This window comes from Buteo buteo, chromosome 7 (genome assembly GCF_964188355.1).
Source record: "Buteo buteo chromosome 7, bButBut1.hap1.1, whole genome shotgun sequence".
Lineage (NCBI taxonomy): Eukaryota > Metazoa > Chordata > Aves > Accipitriformes > Accipitridae > Buteo > Buteo buteo.
Window position 1 is genome coordinate 42,698,862 of NC_134177.1, and position 13,427 is coordinate 42,712,288.

The 13,427-nt window shown below is 40.4% G+C and overlaps 1 protein-coding gene across 5 annotated transcripts in view; it reads left to right on the forward strand.

Moving 5' to 3' along the window:
• SPECC1 (sperm antigen with calponin homology and coiled-coil domains 1) overlaps positions 1 to 13,427 on the forward strand; it is a 101,685-nt gene that overhangs the window by 32,207 nt on the left and 56,051 nt on the right. The window contains exon 1 of one of the 5 annotated variants that reach the window (XM_075032815.1): positions 4,440 to 4,836. The exons of the other annotated variants lie outside the window; for them this stretch is intronic. Within the exon in view, the coding sequence (XP_074888916.1) occupies positions 4,797 to 4,836 (40 nt within the window). The 5' untranslated portion in view covers positions 4,440 to 4,796. Of the gene's footprint in view, positions 1 to 4,439; positions 4,837 to 13,427 lie in introns of those variants that run through there. 5 annotated transcript variants of the gene reach the window in all.

The window sequence follows — 13,427 nt, forward strand, 5'->3', positions numbered from 1 at the left end:
TTTGCTCTTTCTGTAACCCATGGACAGTTCTACATCTTAGAATGTCTTGGAATCGGCACTGTGTCACATAACTGTTCTTCAGGATTCTTTTTCCCCTTTGATAAATATGTTACTCTGGTAGGATATTCTAATTGGAAAAGGCACTTATTCCAGCAGGGCAGGAGGAGCTCAGTAGTTCTTTCATGAAAAAATAGCAGTGGTCTTACCGTTAAAATCTGATCTCTGTTGTCTTGAGATCTCGGTCCCATGATTCCCTGAACTAGAGAGATCTATGATGGATGCGCTCTCCTTGTTCTGAAGGTGGCATATGAACGTTGACTGACATAATTATTTTTTTGTTCTGTTTTTGGCTGTATTATATGAACTTTCTTCCATAACTGGGAATGGAATGAGTGCAGTGCATTTTAGTGACTGTCTGTTGGGATTTCCGATACCTGATCCTGTTAAGGATAACAGTTTTTCTGAGAGGCATTCACAGGCTGTCTGCAGTCATCTTGCATTATTAAACAAGTAAGAATTAACTTCTGCTGACAACACTGTCTGCAGTATGTACCTCTTTCAGTTTTGTTGCTGTCCTGATCTACTGCACAATTTACATTTACTGCACTGAATTTATTAACGTGTTTTAAGATTTTGCATGCAACTTCTTGTTAAAACAATCTATGAAATAGAGACCCTTTTCTCTGTTGTGTTTCCCTGAGAATGACTTTGTTGGCACATGTTTACCACCCTGGGACCTGAGCCAGTTAAGAGGATTCAGTGTGTGGTAGGGATACTGAAATGCTAAATCTTAAAGACTATAATGACTTGACTCGTTACATTGTTAACAGTTAATGGGCTCAAGCCAACATACATAGGGAAGATCCATTACAGCTGTAAGCAAACTGTGGTGATCACAAAAGCCTTGCTAGGGATACCTAAACAAAGGGACGAATGCTTGGATGGTCCAGGAATAGTACAAATCTATGATCTCTCAGTTTGTTTTTGTTTGTTTTTGTTTGTTTTCAGGCTTCTTTAATGAAGTTGTTCAGCAAAGTCAACACAACCTTGTGTTGACTACCTGCCCTAGGTTAATTATCAGCTTTCCTTCAGCTGGTTTGAAGAGAAATGGTCCTTAACACAAATTCTCTAGGCCTAGATGTATCACAGCCAGAATGCCTTGGCAGCATGCCACTGTGGTTGCACTTAAAGAATGGGAGGGAGCGCAAGAAAGGAACGCAAAGCTGGCCTGGTCTAACAAGTATGCATATCAGGAGAGGGCTTGGCATTCCTTGTATTTTTTTTTTTTTTCTCCCCACTGTTTTTTCAGCAGCTTTTGGCTTACATTAGATTTTAATACTGTAAAGTAAGAGGGAGGGATTGACAGCTGCATCTCAGATGGGTTCCTGGAAGGCTGTAGTTCTGTGCCATGAACTTAAGTATGACCTCACCAAGTATGCTCACAACAAAAAAATTGTTTTTAGCATGGTTAAAAATACATTTGCTCTTCTGGGTTTCAACATAGATGTTACATTTCTAATCCTTTGGGGTGCACTACTGTGCATGATATACACATCTCTGTAGATTTTTTTTTTTTCCCCTGCTACATATGTACTTAGTGCTCATAAAATCTTTAGCATTAATGGAAGAAGTAGAGCATGATAGTGTGAACACTGGTATTGATAATCAGTGTCCACCCTTGGGGTCCATTCAGTTTAGTTCAGTCTTGCACAGAAGGTCCAGCCTCTGGAGGTCCTGCTCAGCATCTGTAACTTCTTTAGACCTTAGCCTTCTGAAGAGACTGTCAGCTATCCAGCCACTGCAAATCATTCTGTGGCATCTTCACACTTTTTCTTTTGAGCACGGATTACAATTTCAACAGAATTTATGCTAATTCATTTCCTGTGTTGTGAGAGTAGGGTACGAGGAAAGGTTATGGCTGGCAAGTAAGTCCTGTCATCTGACTAGTGAGTTGAAAGAATTAAATATGTCACACCTTGACTAATTCATTCTCCTTCTCACTATATAGAAAAGGGGTGTTTGTGGGGTTTTATTGGCAGTCCCACAAGTGGTTAGGGAAAAGGCATGAGTCAAACTTCATGCCTAGGAAAAAACCAGCTAATCTGGTTTATAGAGATGAAATTGTTCATTCATTCATTTTTATACCTTTATTACTGAGGAGGAAGGGAAAATAATGTAAAATGTTCAGATAACAAATAGTTGTCTAAAGATTTAGCCATGTGTCTGTCTTAATTTATTAACTAGTCACCATGCTAGAAGTAATGCTTGCCATTATTCCTTTTTCTTTTTCCTCAGTTTGATCTGTAAGCTCCATAAACAGTAATCTCTTATCTATGACTTCTGCTCAGGCTGTAGCTGTATTTTAAAATTCATACCTTACCTTTCACTGTAGATTTGGGCTAGAAGTCTTTCACCTGACATCATTTTCCCTATCACAGTGTTAGAATGTTCTGACTTACGTTTTGTGCCACTGTCAAAAATAACAGATTGGTTCTTCCGGTCATGACTCTTCTATGGTGCGCAGATTTTAGGTGTGTTTGCTCTGAGTCAGTGATTACATTTTATAATTACTCCGGGCTTGCACCCCATACTGTACTGGGACCCTGTGACGCTATTCCCTTTTGTGTTACAGAAATAGAAAGCAGGTGTTGAAATAATAAATGCTCAGTACCAGGATTTATCAACCAAAGAGATTATCTTGGCTAATGCAATCCCTTTGGTGAATCCTGCTGAAGAAAAGCAGAAGTCAGTCTTCAGTCTATAATAGAAGAAAACCTCTTTTTCTTAGAGATATGTTTCAACAGCAGTTGGAGGACATTTGTATCTGTACCTTTGAGAAGGGCAAGCCAAGTACCCATCCTAATAAGATACAAGACTTAAGAGACCGTAAGATGACTTTTAGAAAAAGAATGCACTATCAGTGATCCTTTTTTATAGAACTTATATGGCTTATCCATTAAACAAAGCATTTTGTACTTAGCATGTCATAAGACAGAAGTAGACAGGAGTTTTGTTTAATGTCATCCACGTAGACAGCTGTATGAAAACTTTTAGCTTCATTCATAAAGTGTCAGAGCAAGAACAATGAAAAATTTAAGATTGACAACTAACTCGCCCTGTTATATTGAAATATTAGCAAAATTTCATTTCTGTCATATTGAATGATCTCCAGGGTTTTTTTATTTGAAACAATGGATTCACAACTAGGTAGATTAATTTCTCTATGTTTTATTTCCAATCTGTTTTGAGCCTAGGATGCATATTAGTGTATTATTTCTGAATTTGTTTTTAACCCTCTTGTTGAAACCAAGATGTTAAGATGATTCTGTTAATTATCCATGTAATGGAAACTGATTGCTGGAGTCGTTCAGTATTCTTGTTTCCCATGTACATCATGACTCTATTAGTGAGGAGCATCTTGATTTCTTTCTTTGAAAGATCGGCTGTTGGCCAGTTTCTGTGGGTAGGCCTGCCTCATGCAGCTGCTCTTGCAGTACAAGTCACAGTCAAAAATACTGGTGATAAAGATACTGTACGTAGATCGTATTTGTGGCTGCAGCTTCTAGATGTAGCAGTGGCTGTAAGGTTTGGTTGGTTTTTTCAGTGTTCGCAAGGAACTAGCACGAGGGGAATTTTGGAGATCACAGAACAGTTTTTTAGGAATAATAAAACGCCACATCCTTACTTCAACAAGGAGAATTAGGTTTTAACAGTACTCAGTGTATCCTGTACGCTGTTTTTATAATACGGATGTGAGCCTGCAACGTACTGACTATTCTCAGCACCAGTTGAGGCTAATAAGAGCTGGGGAATTCTTGAGCTTACCCAGGAATAGCCCCAGAAGATATCGGAACAAATCTAGTAGACAGGACTTTTCAGAAGAGACTTATGCTCACAGTCGTGGTCAGGTTTTCAGAGGAGTTCAGTCTCCATTTCAGTATCTTTCAGGTATCTAAATTTTCAGAAGATGCTGAGCATTTCTGAAATTTGGTCCCCTTAATTCTTGTGACAGCTTAGTTAAGAGCAGTCCTTAACCAGATGCATAAGTGTATCTCTACTCAACCGTGTACTTAGATCTATGGGCAGGGTCCGTTTGCTCCATGGTAAGCATGCTTCGGGTCTTGTCAGGTGGGAGCAAAATGAATTTTGTCTTTGCTTTGGAGGCGTTTGGCTGTGCTTGTCTTTGCTGAGGGTCCTTCAGCCCCTCTTCACTCCCAGCGGCATTTCAGTATTTTGTTTTGAACTGTACTGGTGTATGGCCTAGAAACAGCTCTCTGGCCATTCAACCCCCTGCAGCCGCGTCTGCTTTGGGGCACTGAAGCTCTGCTCAAGTTTCCAAGCGAAGTTCTTGTCTGCGGTGGAGCTGGGTTCCTGGCTTCGGCGGGGCTGGATGAAATCAGTGCTCTTCTTCGAACTGCCTGCAGTTTGCGCTTGCTGCCCCTGGGTGGCTTACCCTGCTCGTTGAGTCTCCTCCTTTCTCTGCTCGCTCTTTCTCTGCCTCTCTTTCTCCCCCTCCTTTTATTCCAGCAGTCAGGCAGCTAATTAACTGCACAGGCCGGCCTTCGGTGCATAATATTGTAATGAGTTAGGAGGGAGAGCCACAGCTGCTTCAGCATGAGCCGCAGCCTCTGTTCCTGGTGCCAGGAACTAGGAAGGAGCTGACTTCTTCCCTTTTGAAGTTGCCTGAAGCGGAGACGTTCAAAGCAGATAGAGGCAGGTCCGCCTCTGACACCGAGCATGAGCGGGGCGCCGGGGTCCTAGAGGAGCTCGGGGAAGAGCCGGGGGAGTGACCGAAGATGGGCAACCAGCCTGGGCGAGCGGAGGAGCACGACCAAGGTCTGTACGGAGCGTAGGGAATGCCGGGGCTGCAGCCTGCGGCTCTCGGGGCTCTTGCTGCGGGGGTTGGGGTTTTGTTCGCCGGGGGGCCGGGGCTGGGGCCGGGGGGGTTTAACCGCTGGGTCCCACTGAGCGGGAACGGAGGCTGTTGTCGTAGCTCATGCTGATGGCTTCGAGCCTGCTAGAGAGATTACTGCTGTTTACCTTGTGCCTTGTAAATGCTGTTTGTTACTGCTCCGTACCTGAAATCACGGCACTGTCCTTAGGGAAGATTTTCTGAAAGAAACCCTTTGGTTGGAACAGAATGCCTACAAGGGAGGGACCTTACTGCCTGACAGATATTATTTTACATAGTCTGCATAATGCAGCTAAAAAGTTACAAAGCTTATCTAGTGATGTACATACAACTTGTCAGGATCTGCAGCTCGGCTGTGTTAGCCTTCACCATTGTTTGTGGCCTGAGGCCTGAAATTTTCCAGGCCTTAGAATTTAAAATGATGCCTTTGTGGAAGGTCTTCCCACCATTGTCCTTTCAGAAGTGTAGTGCTTTGCATGTTAATCAGTAGCAGATTTTGTAGAAAGCTAAGAGCAAGTATCAGGTATATCTAATTCCCCTTGTGCCAAATGTCTATGCTGTACGCTAGGAAGGCTAGTAATTTGTTCCTGATGCCATAGTACTGTTTTGGTTGCCTTTTGATTTGTTTTGATTGTTTCTCAAATGCTGAATGAGGAAAAAAACAGTAGGCCCACTGATTTCTGCTGTTTATGTCTTAGTTTCTCTTCGTGCTTAGAACCTTCTAATGTACAGAAAACTGGAATCGGTTGTATTTCCTGGCACACTGTTTCTTACTGTTGCCATGGGAATTTCATTCACAAAATTCCATTAAAGTTGTTATTGCTTGATCAGGGTTTCCTTATAACTTCGGATTAGATATGTAGCTATTGGTTTAAAAGCAAATATGTATGTACTTCATCTCTAGTATTGTGAGGAAAAGCAAGAGGCAGACAACGCTGCATTGCTACTCTAGGATCTCTCACAATAGATCTGCCAGTGAGTGCTGGAACAGCAGTTAGGTGTAGTGGAGAACTCTCTAGCACTATGTTAATCAGCAGGCTAATGAAGAACACAAAAGCTGCCAGCATCCAGTCACCAGAAGAAATGCTGCCCTAAGGGAAAGTTAAACTTCAGGCTGGAAAGTATGGCTGCCAACATCCCCAGCCCCTGAAATCTATATTCCACTGGCCACTGCCAGCTATAGAAGTTTTGCTGGAACTAAACAGATTACTGTCATTTGAGGAGGGTTAATACTGATAATAAACTAAGGGAGAGATGGATAATGGCATGGGGAGGTACACTGCTAACTTTTGATCAGAGTTTGAGAAAACTGACTCTGATTTTGCAGGGCCAGCAGTGGGATTTGAACAGCTTATTACTGTTAACATAGATGATAAACGAGCGTGCAGACCCCCTGTGGGTTTTGAAAAATCTCTTTCATCCTTTGTTTTCTCTTGTCCTGTGATTTCTTTTATTTTTTTTATTGAAGGGGAAAGAGTTATGCTTCTGTTGCACCTAAACGGTTTTAAAACTATTCTCAGTTTTTAAGTGTAAGCTGTACTAAGTCTTGTTTTAATATGTCCTGGCTGTTCGTCAGTTATGAATATGACTGAAAAACACAGAGCATTTTGTATTGAACTACACGCTCAAAACTCTGTTTAATCATGAAAAAATTTCCAAGAGCATTCCTGCTGACAAAATGAATTCTGACATCATATTCCTTGTTGTATGTGAGAGCTCTGGCTTTGGAAGTCAGAGGATAATGTCAAGACACCTGAAGCAGAATTTGTGTTGATTTTGACAACTAGGATGAAAAAACTTGTTTTGCACATTAGAATGCGATACATGGAATTATCTGTGTTGGGCTTTGTTTCTGCTTCGATGAACTTAATTCAGCTCTCATTCAGGAATACCTACATCTTGAATAACAGTGGTACTCTAAGTTTGGTCCTTTTGGATTAACCGAAATAAAACCCAGGAACCGGCCTCTCTGGTGATCTAGTTCATGAGCCAGCTTTAAATACAGGCAGTCAAATCTTGACCTGTTTCTCTGAGCATGATATTCAGGGTCATCTCGTTTATTTTTCTTTTCAGGAAACTTTATGGGCACTGCATGGTTCATCTGTAAGTCTTTCACCCCAAACTTACCATCTTGGGGTACTGGGGACAGATTTTTAAACCACTTGTTCCTCCTGTTGGTGTCACTGGACACTGAAGTCTTTAAAAATCTGATCCTAAATGCCTCTGTTGTGATACAGATTACAACCTAGAGTAAAATACTTATGAGAGTACGATGTACTTTAACAGGTTTTCCTGTTCAGTGTAAATAGGAGTAACAGGACATGGGGATGCTGACATTTTGGCTAACAAGTCTACAGTTCTATGACAAAGATATATTTTAGTTTTGAAACTAAATAAAATAATAGAAGTCCCAGAAGCAACACTTTCGGAGTCTGACAGTGTCCATGTGAGTGATCCTGACTCTACAGCTAACAATTAAGGTTCGGGTTATGAAGTTACAGCTGTGATAACCCCAAGTTCTGGGTGGGCTGGTCAGTGCTGTCAAGGAACAGAAAGGAAATTATTGCCCCTAAGCTGAGCAGTTTGAAGGTAACACATATTTAATACAGGGGAATCAGAAAGAAATGTAACTAGCTGAGGAAGGGATCGTGGAGAGGTGAAGACAGAGAAAGGAAAGACATCCTCCATTGCATCTTCTTGCAAAGTAATCCACTGCTGGTGTCTAATGGGTATGTTTTGAACAGAAGATTTACAAGACTCTTAACAGCCCAATATAGTCTCTTTTTAAGTTAATCTACATGTTGCTAAGAGTGTAAGAGTGTCTAAAAAGGATTTGAAGAGATCACTTGTAATAATGTTAGATTCGATAGGCTTTTACTTTAAACTACTTTTTACAGTTGTTTGTAAGAACTTTTTGTTTTGTGGTGTGTGACCCAAGTTTGCATCCCTTGTTTGCCAAAACTGCTACTTGCAAGTGGTTGCTTTTCCTGCTATACCCAAGTGCTCTGAATATTCATATTTATAAAGTGTGTGGAGGTTTTAGAATGAAAACACCTATAAAGTAGTACAGAAAATGATGTAAAACAATAGTGAATATTGCTGCAGTTTGTCAGTAGAGTTAGTTTTCTGCTTTTGAAAGTGGCTACCCCCAGCTGAAGGAACCATTAGTATATAAAAACACAGGCCAGAGCACCTGTGAAATAGTTGGAACATTTCATGGGAGTTGTATGGAAGAATACAGTGTTATCCAGTGCACCATATTTATTGAGAGAAAGCCTTTCAAATGTTAGTTTGCCTTGGAAACGGCGAGGCAGCCTGTATTTCTGAACAGGAGTGCTAAGATTCTTTGACATTGGTTGACACGGTGATGGTGGGGTTTTGTTTATCCTCTAAACATCTGCAGGTGATGTGATTAATATTTTTGGGAAGAGGTGGAAAAAATGACTCAATACATACAAAAACTTTCTTGAAAGAAGCAGTTGAATGGGAAATGTTAACTTCTCTAGTTGGAACAAGGTGACGGGTGGGGTTATCCAAGGGTTAGACTTTTTTTGGGACTGTGCTTATTTGTAAAACATGCTTACATGGCTTGGATGAGAATATCAAATGTCAGTGCATACACTAAACCAGTATTGATCTGTTTTCTTATGTGTGTTCTGTCCTGGCCTAGGGGCGGCTTCATTTTGTGTTTGAGGAAGGGATTCTTTGGTGTCGGATATATAGTTTGTAAAACATACGGAGACTTTCAAGATAAAGGTTATTGTAGAAATATGTTATTTCTTGTGATTTCTGTTTTTTATTTTTTGGGGGGTGTGGACAGATCTCTTCTGGGTACTCTCTTTAGTCTCTCTCATCTGCTTCTTTTCCTTTTTCCTTTCTTCTAAACATGGGAGCCGTTCACTTTAACTCTGTTATATGTCAGCACACCATTTCTGCCAAGCAAGAGCTCAAGAGAACAGATGAGTTTAATGATGGTGTGGGGGGAAGGGAGAGAGGAGAGAGGGGCCAGCAAAGCTAATGAATCACATAACAGCTTTCATGGAAATACCGACAGCAAGTCATGTCCTCTTCAAGCTCGGGCAGCGAGCCGTAGACCTTTTGTTCCCAGTGGAGCCAGCAAACCACAACTTGCTCTCCAGTGGATAGTTTAATTCCTTAGTCACCTCTTCCTCCCACGAGTCATTCTTGCATGGGGGTTTTACAAATGCTGTCATTCCTCAGAGTAGTAACACGCTGCTGATTAAACTGGTATTGAAGAAGTTTATTTTCCTCTGGAGGGTAATTTCTACTTGACTTAAGTTTCTCTTCCAAGGCCAATTAGGGCCAGCTCTGTTGATTAGTCTTGTGATGTGACTTGACTGGACTGACATTATTAAATAATTTCAGAAATACCGACAAACAGATGTCAAATGGCAGCAGTCTTTTCTGCTCTGCAGGCCAGTGAAATGAGTACAGCCAAGAGACTATGTCACAATTTGGACCGGCCTCTTAGAGGAGTTTAGTCATGAGTATGACTAACTTGCTGCCTCTGAAATTATCTGTTTGAGGCAGAGTTAAGTGATAACCTGAGGTCCCCTGATCCCAAGATGAGAGGCCAATGAATGCTAAATTAATGGAAGAGATCATCAACAAGTGCTCCTACACTAAGGCAAGGGCCTTTACAACAGTTTTCAGCATTGACTGGGAGGATGTGCTGAGTGGGAGTACCTTCTCTGTGGGCAGGACCAAAGCTTTTACAAGAAGAACTTTTAGGGCATGGTAGGCAGCAGGATGTGGTTTATGCATTTTGTTTTGTGTTAGATTGTTTTGCTGATGAAAATTAAAGCCATTTTTGGATGAAAGCAGGGAGCTTCTGCTGGGAATCTTACTGAATGAGCTGGACAGGAAGAACTTGTCCTATGATGAGAGCTCTGCAGACTATGCTTTTGCCCCGGTGCTGGTGGTGTTTTAGGATCTATGAATAGTTGATCTAGTATGATAGCAAATGTAAAAGCTAATTTTCTTGAAGACTGTTCTATTAGTTTAGTTAATGTGCTGCAGTTGGCTTGACAATGGCAGAGTGATAAGGAAACAGCCAGTGGATGGTTGTGATTGTGCATGTTGGTTCTAACACAGTATTAAATGACTCAAACCGAGGGAAAAGGGTGAAAGGAAGAGGGAATAATGCTGGCCTTGGAGAAAAGCAAAGCTTACTTTTTTTTGTTTGGGTTGTATTTGGCTCCACAAGATCTTAAAGTTATAAAGCTAGCCAAAGAAATTTGAGCAAGCATTGCACCTTGGTCTTCCTACTGAAACCTGTCAGAGCCCTGCAGGTATTTGTGAGTTTGTTCAGAAGCGGTCCTGTATTTTGAACTTCTACTAGTATTTCAGCAAAGTAATTTCTGTTATTTTTTTTTCTCTTTTCAATTTCTCCTCTATTTTACTGATTTACTCTTCATAAAATCTGATTTCCACAGGGAGTTTAGCTTTCAGAACAACATGAAATTGTAAAACTGAAGCGAAGTACTTATCTGATTCTGTTGGCACTGTTTTGCTTGAAGAGGACCATAACCTGATTTTTCTGTGACTCTCAGATTGCCACTAGTTGATAAATCTTTGATACTTTCATTATTTTTTTGATACTTTCCCATGCTGTATCTCCAGGCAATTTGAGTGTGACAATTAAAGATGATATAAAACTGAGGATCTCTGATGATAATAGACACTGCTAGACTTCCCATGCATCAGCTTTTTTCTTCCCATAATCCAAAGTAGACCTGTGTTCACAAATCTCTTTTGCAATGTTCCATCTATTATTTTTCATGGAGCCATAATGTTTTTCCATAAGCATCAATAGATATGGATTGCATGTTCTGAGACAGCATACTCTGTCCTTGTATGATCTGTGCTCGTCAGTCAATTCTCTTAGGCTATAGAATTGCAGCAGAATGGCAGTTTTCTGCCCTTTTAATCAGTCTGCATAGCACACAACTAACAAGCTATATATTTTTGTCAACAGCAAAATTTAAATGTAAAGCTCTTACAGGCAAATTTGATTTTGATGACTGGAAAAATATATTCTTGGTTAAATGTAAGGCTAACATGAGTTTGCACGGTCTAGTTCTGAGCATGCACAGGGGATGTGTTGGCTGAAACAAGGACATACATTCTTCCATTTATTACCAAGATGAAGAGCTGTGTAATTTTTGTGTCTTGAATTGAATTTGTTCAATTGCTTGGGAAGATTATTAGAGATTAAGTAAATTGGCCCATGTCCTGTGAGTAAAGTTATGTTCCTCTTCCTCTTGTCCTGCTGGATGCTTTGGTGCTGTTAAAAATCATCAGTGAAAGTAGGACACTACTGAATCAAGCAAGAATTTTACCAGTTACTTCAGTGAAGTCATATTTATTAATGTATGGAAAAGGGCGCTAGGAACAGGGTGCAGTTAGTTGTTTGACATATTTTACTTATGTTGGCTGACTTTTCTTTTTTCCCCTACTGAACTGTAGTTTATCCTTAACCTTTCTTTTGCATTTCTTTGCCATGGACTGGTGACTGATATTCAGGATAATTTGATGAATGGTAATTAGTTATGTTTTGATTGCTTTCGATGATCTGTTCCATTTCTAAACTAGGATGATACCTGAAAATATAAAGGCTACTTCAAAAAAAGACAAAATGGTTATTGAGCAAACTCTTAATCTTTGAAGACACTGCCCTTCTTCACAGCTTCTGTCTCAGGACACTGCAGTAGGATTCTTGAATTCAGCTGAAAAACCTCTAAGGCCATATGATTTTCTTACAGCCTTTTAATTTTGACCTGTTTACCTTTTACAGGTAAAAGGTCATTTTGCCTTTTACCTTAATGGTTTCCTTTAGATAGGTTTGTGCAAAAGCATCTTAATTACACGGCTGTTTCAATAGGAGTATGTAAAGCAAATGTGAACACACCAAGGTAATGTTTTTGAAATGCCATAGAGGAAAAGGTAGAAGCTAAGCATATTCCTGATCATCACTGTTTGAACTGTCTCTGACCAGTCTGACTGGAGAAATCTCATCCTGTACTAAGGATAGAAAGCTGTTTTAATTAACATGAACAAAGTAAAATGCAAAGGTGGTTTCTTCTCTGCATCTAGAGGATATTCTTTTGTGTTTTTCACACCTTAAAGGTCTTCTGCATTTTGACATTGGAGCATTTATACTGACATGTAGAAATCCTTATAATACCATATAATTGTGCCTCTTATATTCACTTTTATAGGAGTTGTTTCTACAAGGGTGTGGATAATGATAAATTTGTTGGCAGAAACCTAGTACTCTGCAAGACAGAGAAGAGAAGAGAAAACCCTTCAAAAGTGTATCTGAATATTTACTCTCATAGACAAAAGCCACGTATGATTGCTGAAATAAAGCAGAGGTAATTCCCTATGCTTGTGCAGAACAGAACCAGCTCAGCAGTAAGGTCTGTTAGTCACAGTTATCAGCTGGTAAGTGGGGATGAGACTGTGAGTTTCCACGAACACCAGTCATGGCAGGGACTGGTATTCTCTGCTTGGAGAAAGCTCACAGCACTAGCTTGCTGAGAGTGCAATAGCCCTGGTGTTTGTCTGTCCGTGATGTGATAAAATAGTTGCTAAATTGCAGCCTGTAGAGAAAAAGTAACGTTTTACTTGTTCAAGGGCAAATTGTCAAAATCCTGTTTTCTCAAAGAACAAAAAGAAAAGCATGAAAAAATTATATGACCAAACAGAAGTGGGTCTAAGTCTTGTTCCCAAGAGCATGTAATGTCAGCCATAATGCTGGTATTCTAATGCTGAAGAGGGATAAGGCAGTGGTGTCATATCCATCCCCATCTGCAAATATCAGTCCTTGAATGGAAGGAGCGGTCCAGAAAAGTGGTGCAATTTAAATAAATCTTCAAAGGTTTTTAAACCTTCATATAATGGAAGGTTGTGTGCAGAAGATGGCCTGCTTTCGGCTGGCTAAAGCAATGTGCAAAATATTTCATGTTATATTTCCAGGCCTCCTAAAGTACATGGCAGCAACTTTGCTTCGCCTGAAGCAGGCTATCCACTTGACTATCCATCGGTCTTAGGCTTACAATCTATCTTGCCCCAAGGTGGGAGGCACAAAGCTCTGATAGTATTTCTCCAGGCTTTTCCTGAGCAAAAGCTGGTGAGGGTGGAGGTGTCAGAAGGGAAGAGACAGTCCTCTGTGAGAGACTGAGGATATTTCCACAGTCCTTATCTTCTAGATCTTGAGAAATGCTGCTTTTGTAAAATCTTGTTGAGTTTGAAGAATGGACTAATCATGTTAGAAATTACTCTCAGCCTCCTCCACACATAGTTTCTTTGAGGCTGCTTGACTGTGGAAAATCTTTGACTGATCTTTTAATTAAAAGCTCTTTTTTTTTTTACCAAGGAGTTGAAGCTCTTCCTGCTTTGAAGTGGGCAACTTTTTATAGATAAACATCTCATTATGTTATGAGATTTCTTCCTCTCTCCCCTTCTGTCTCATTTCTTTTCTTGATGCATC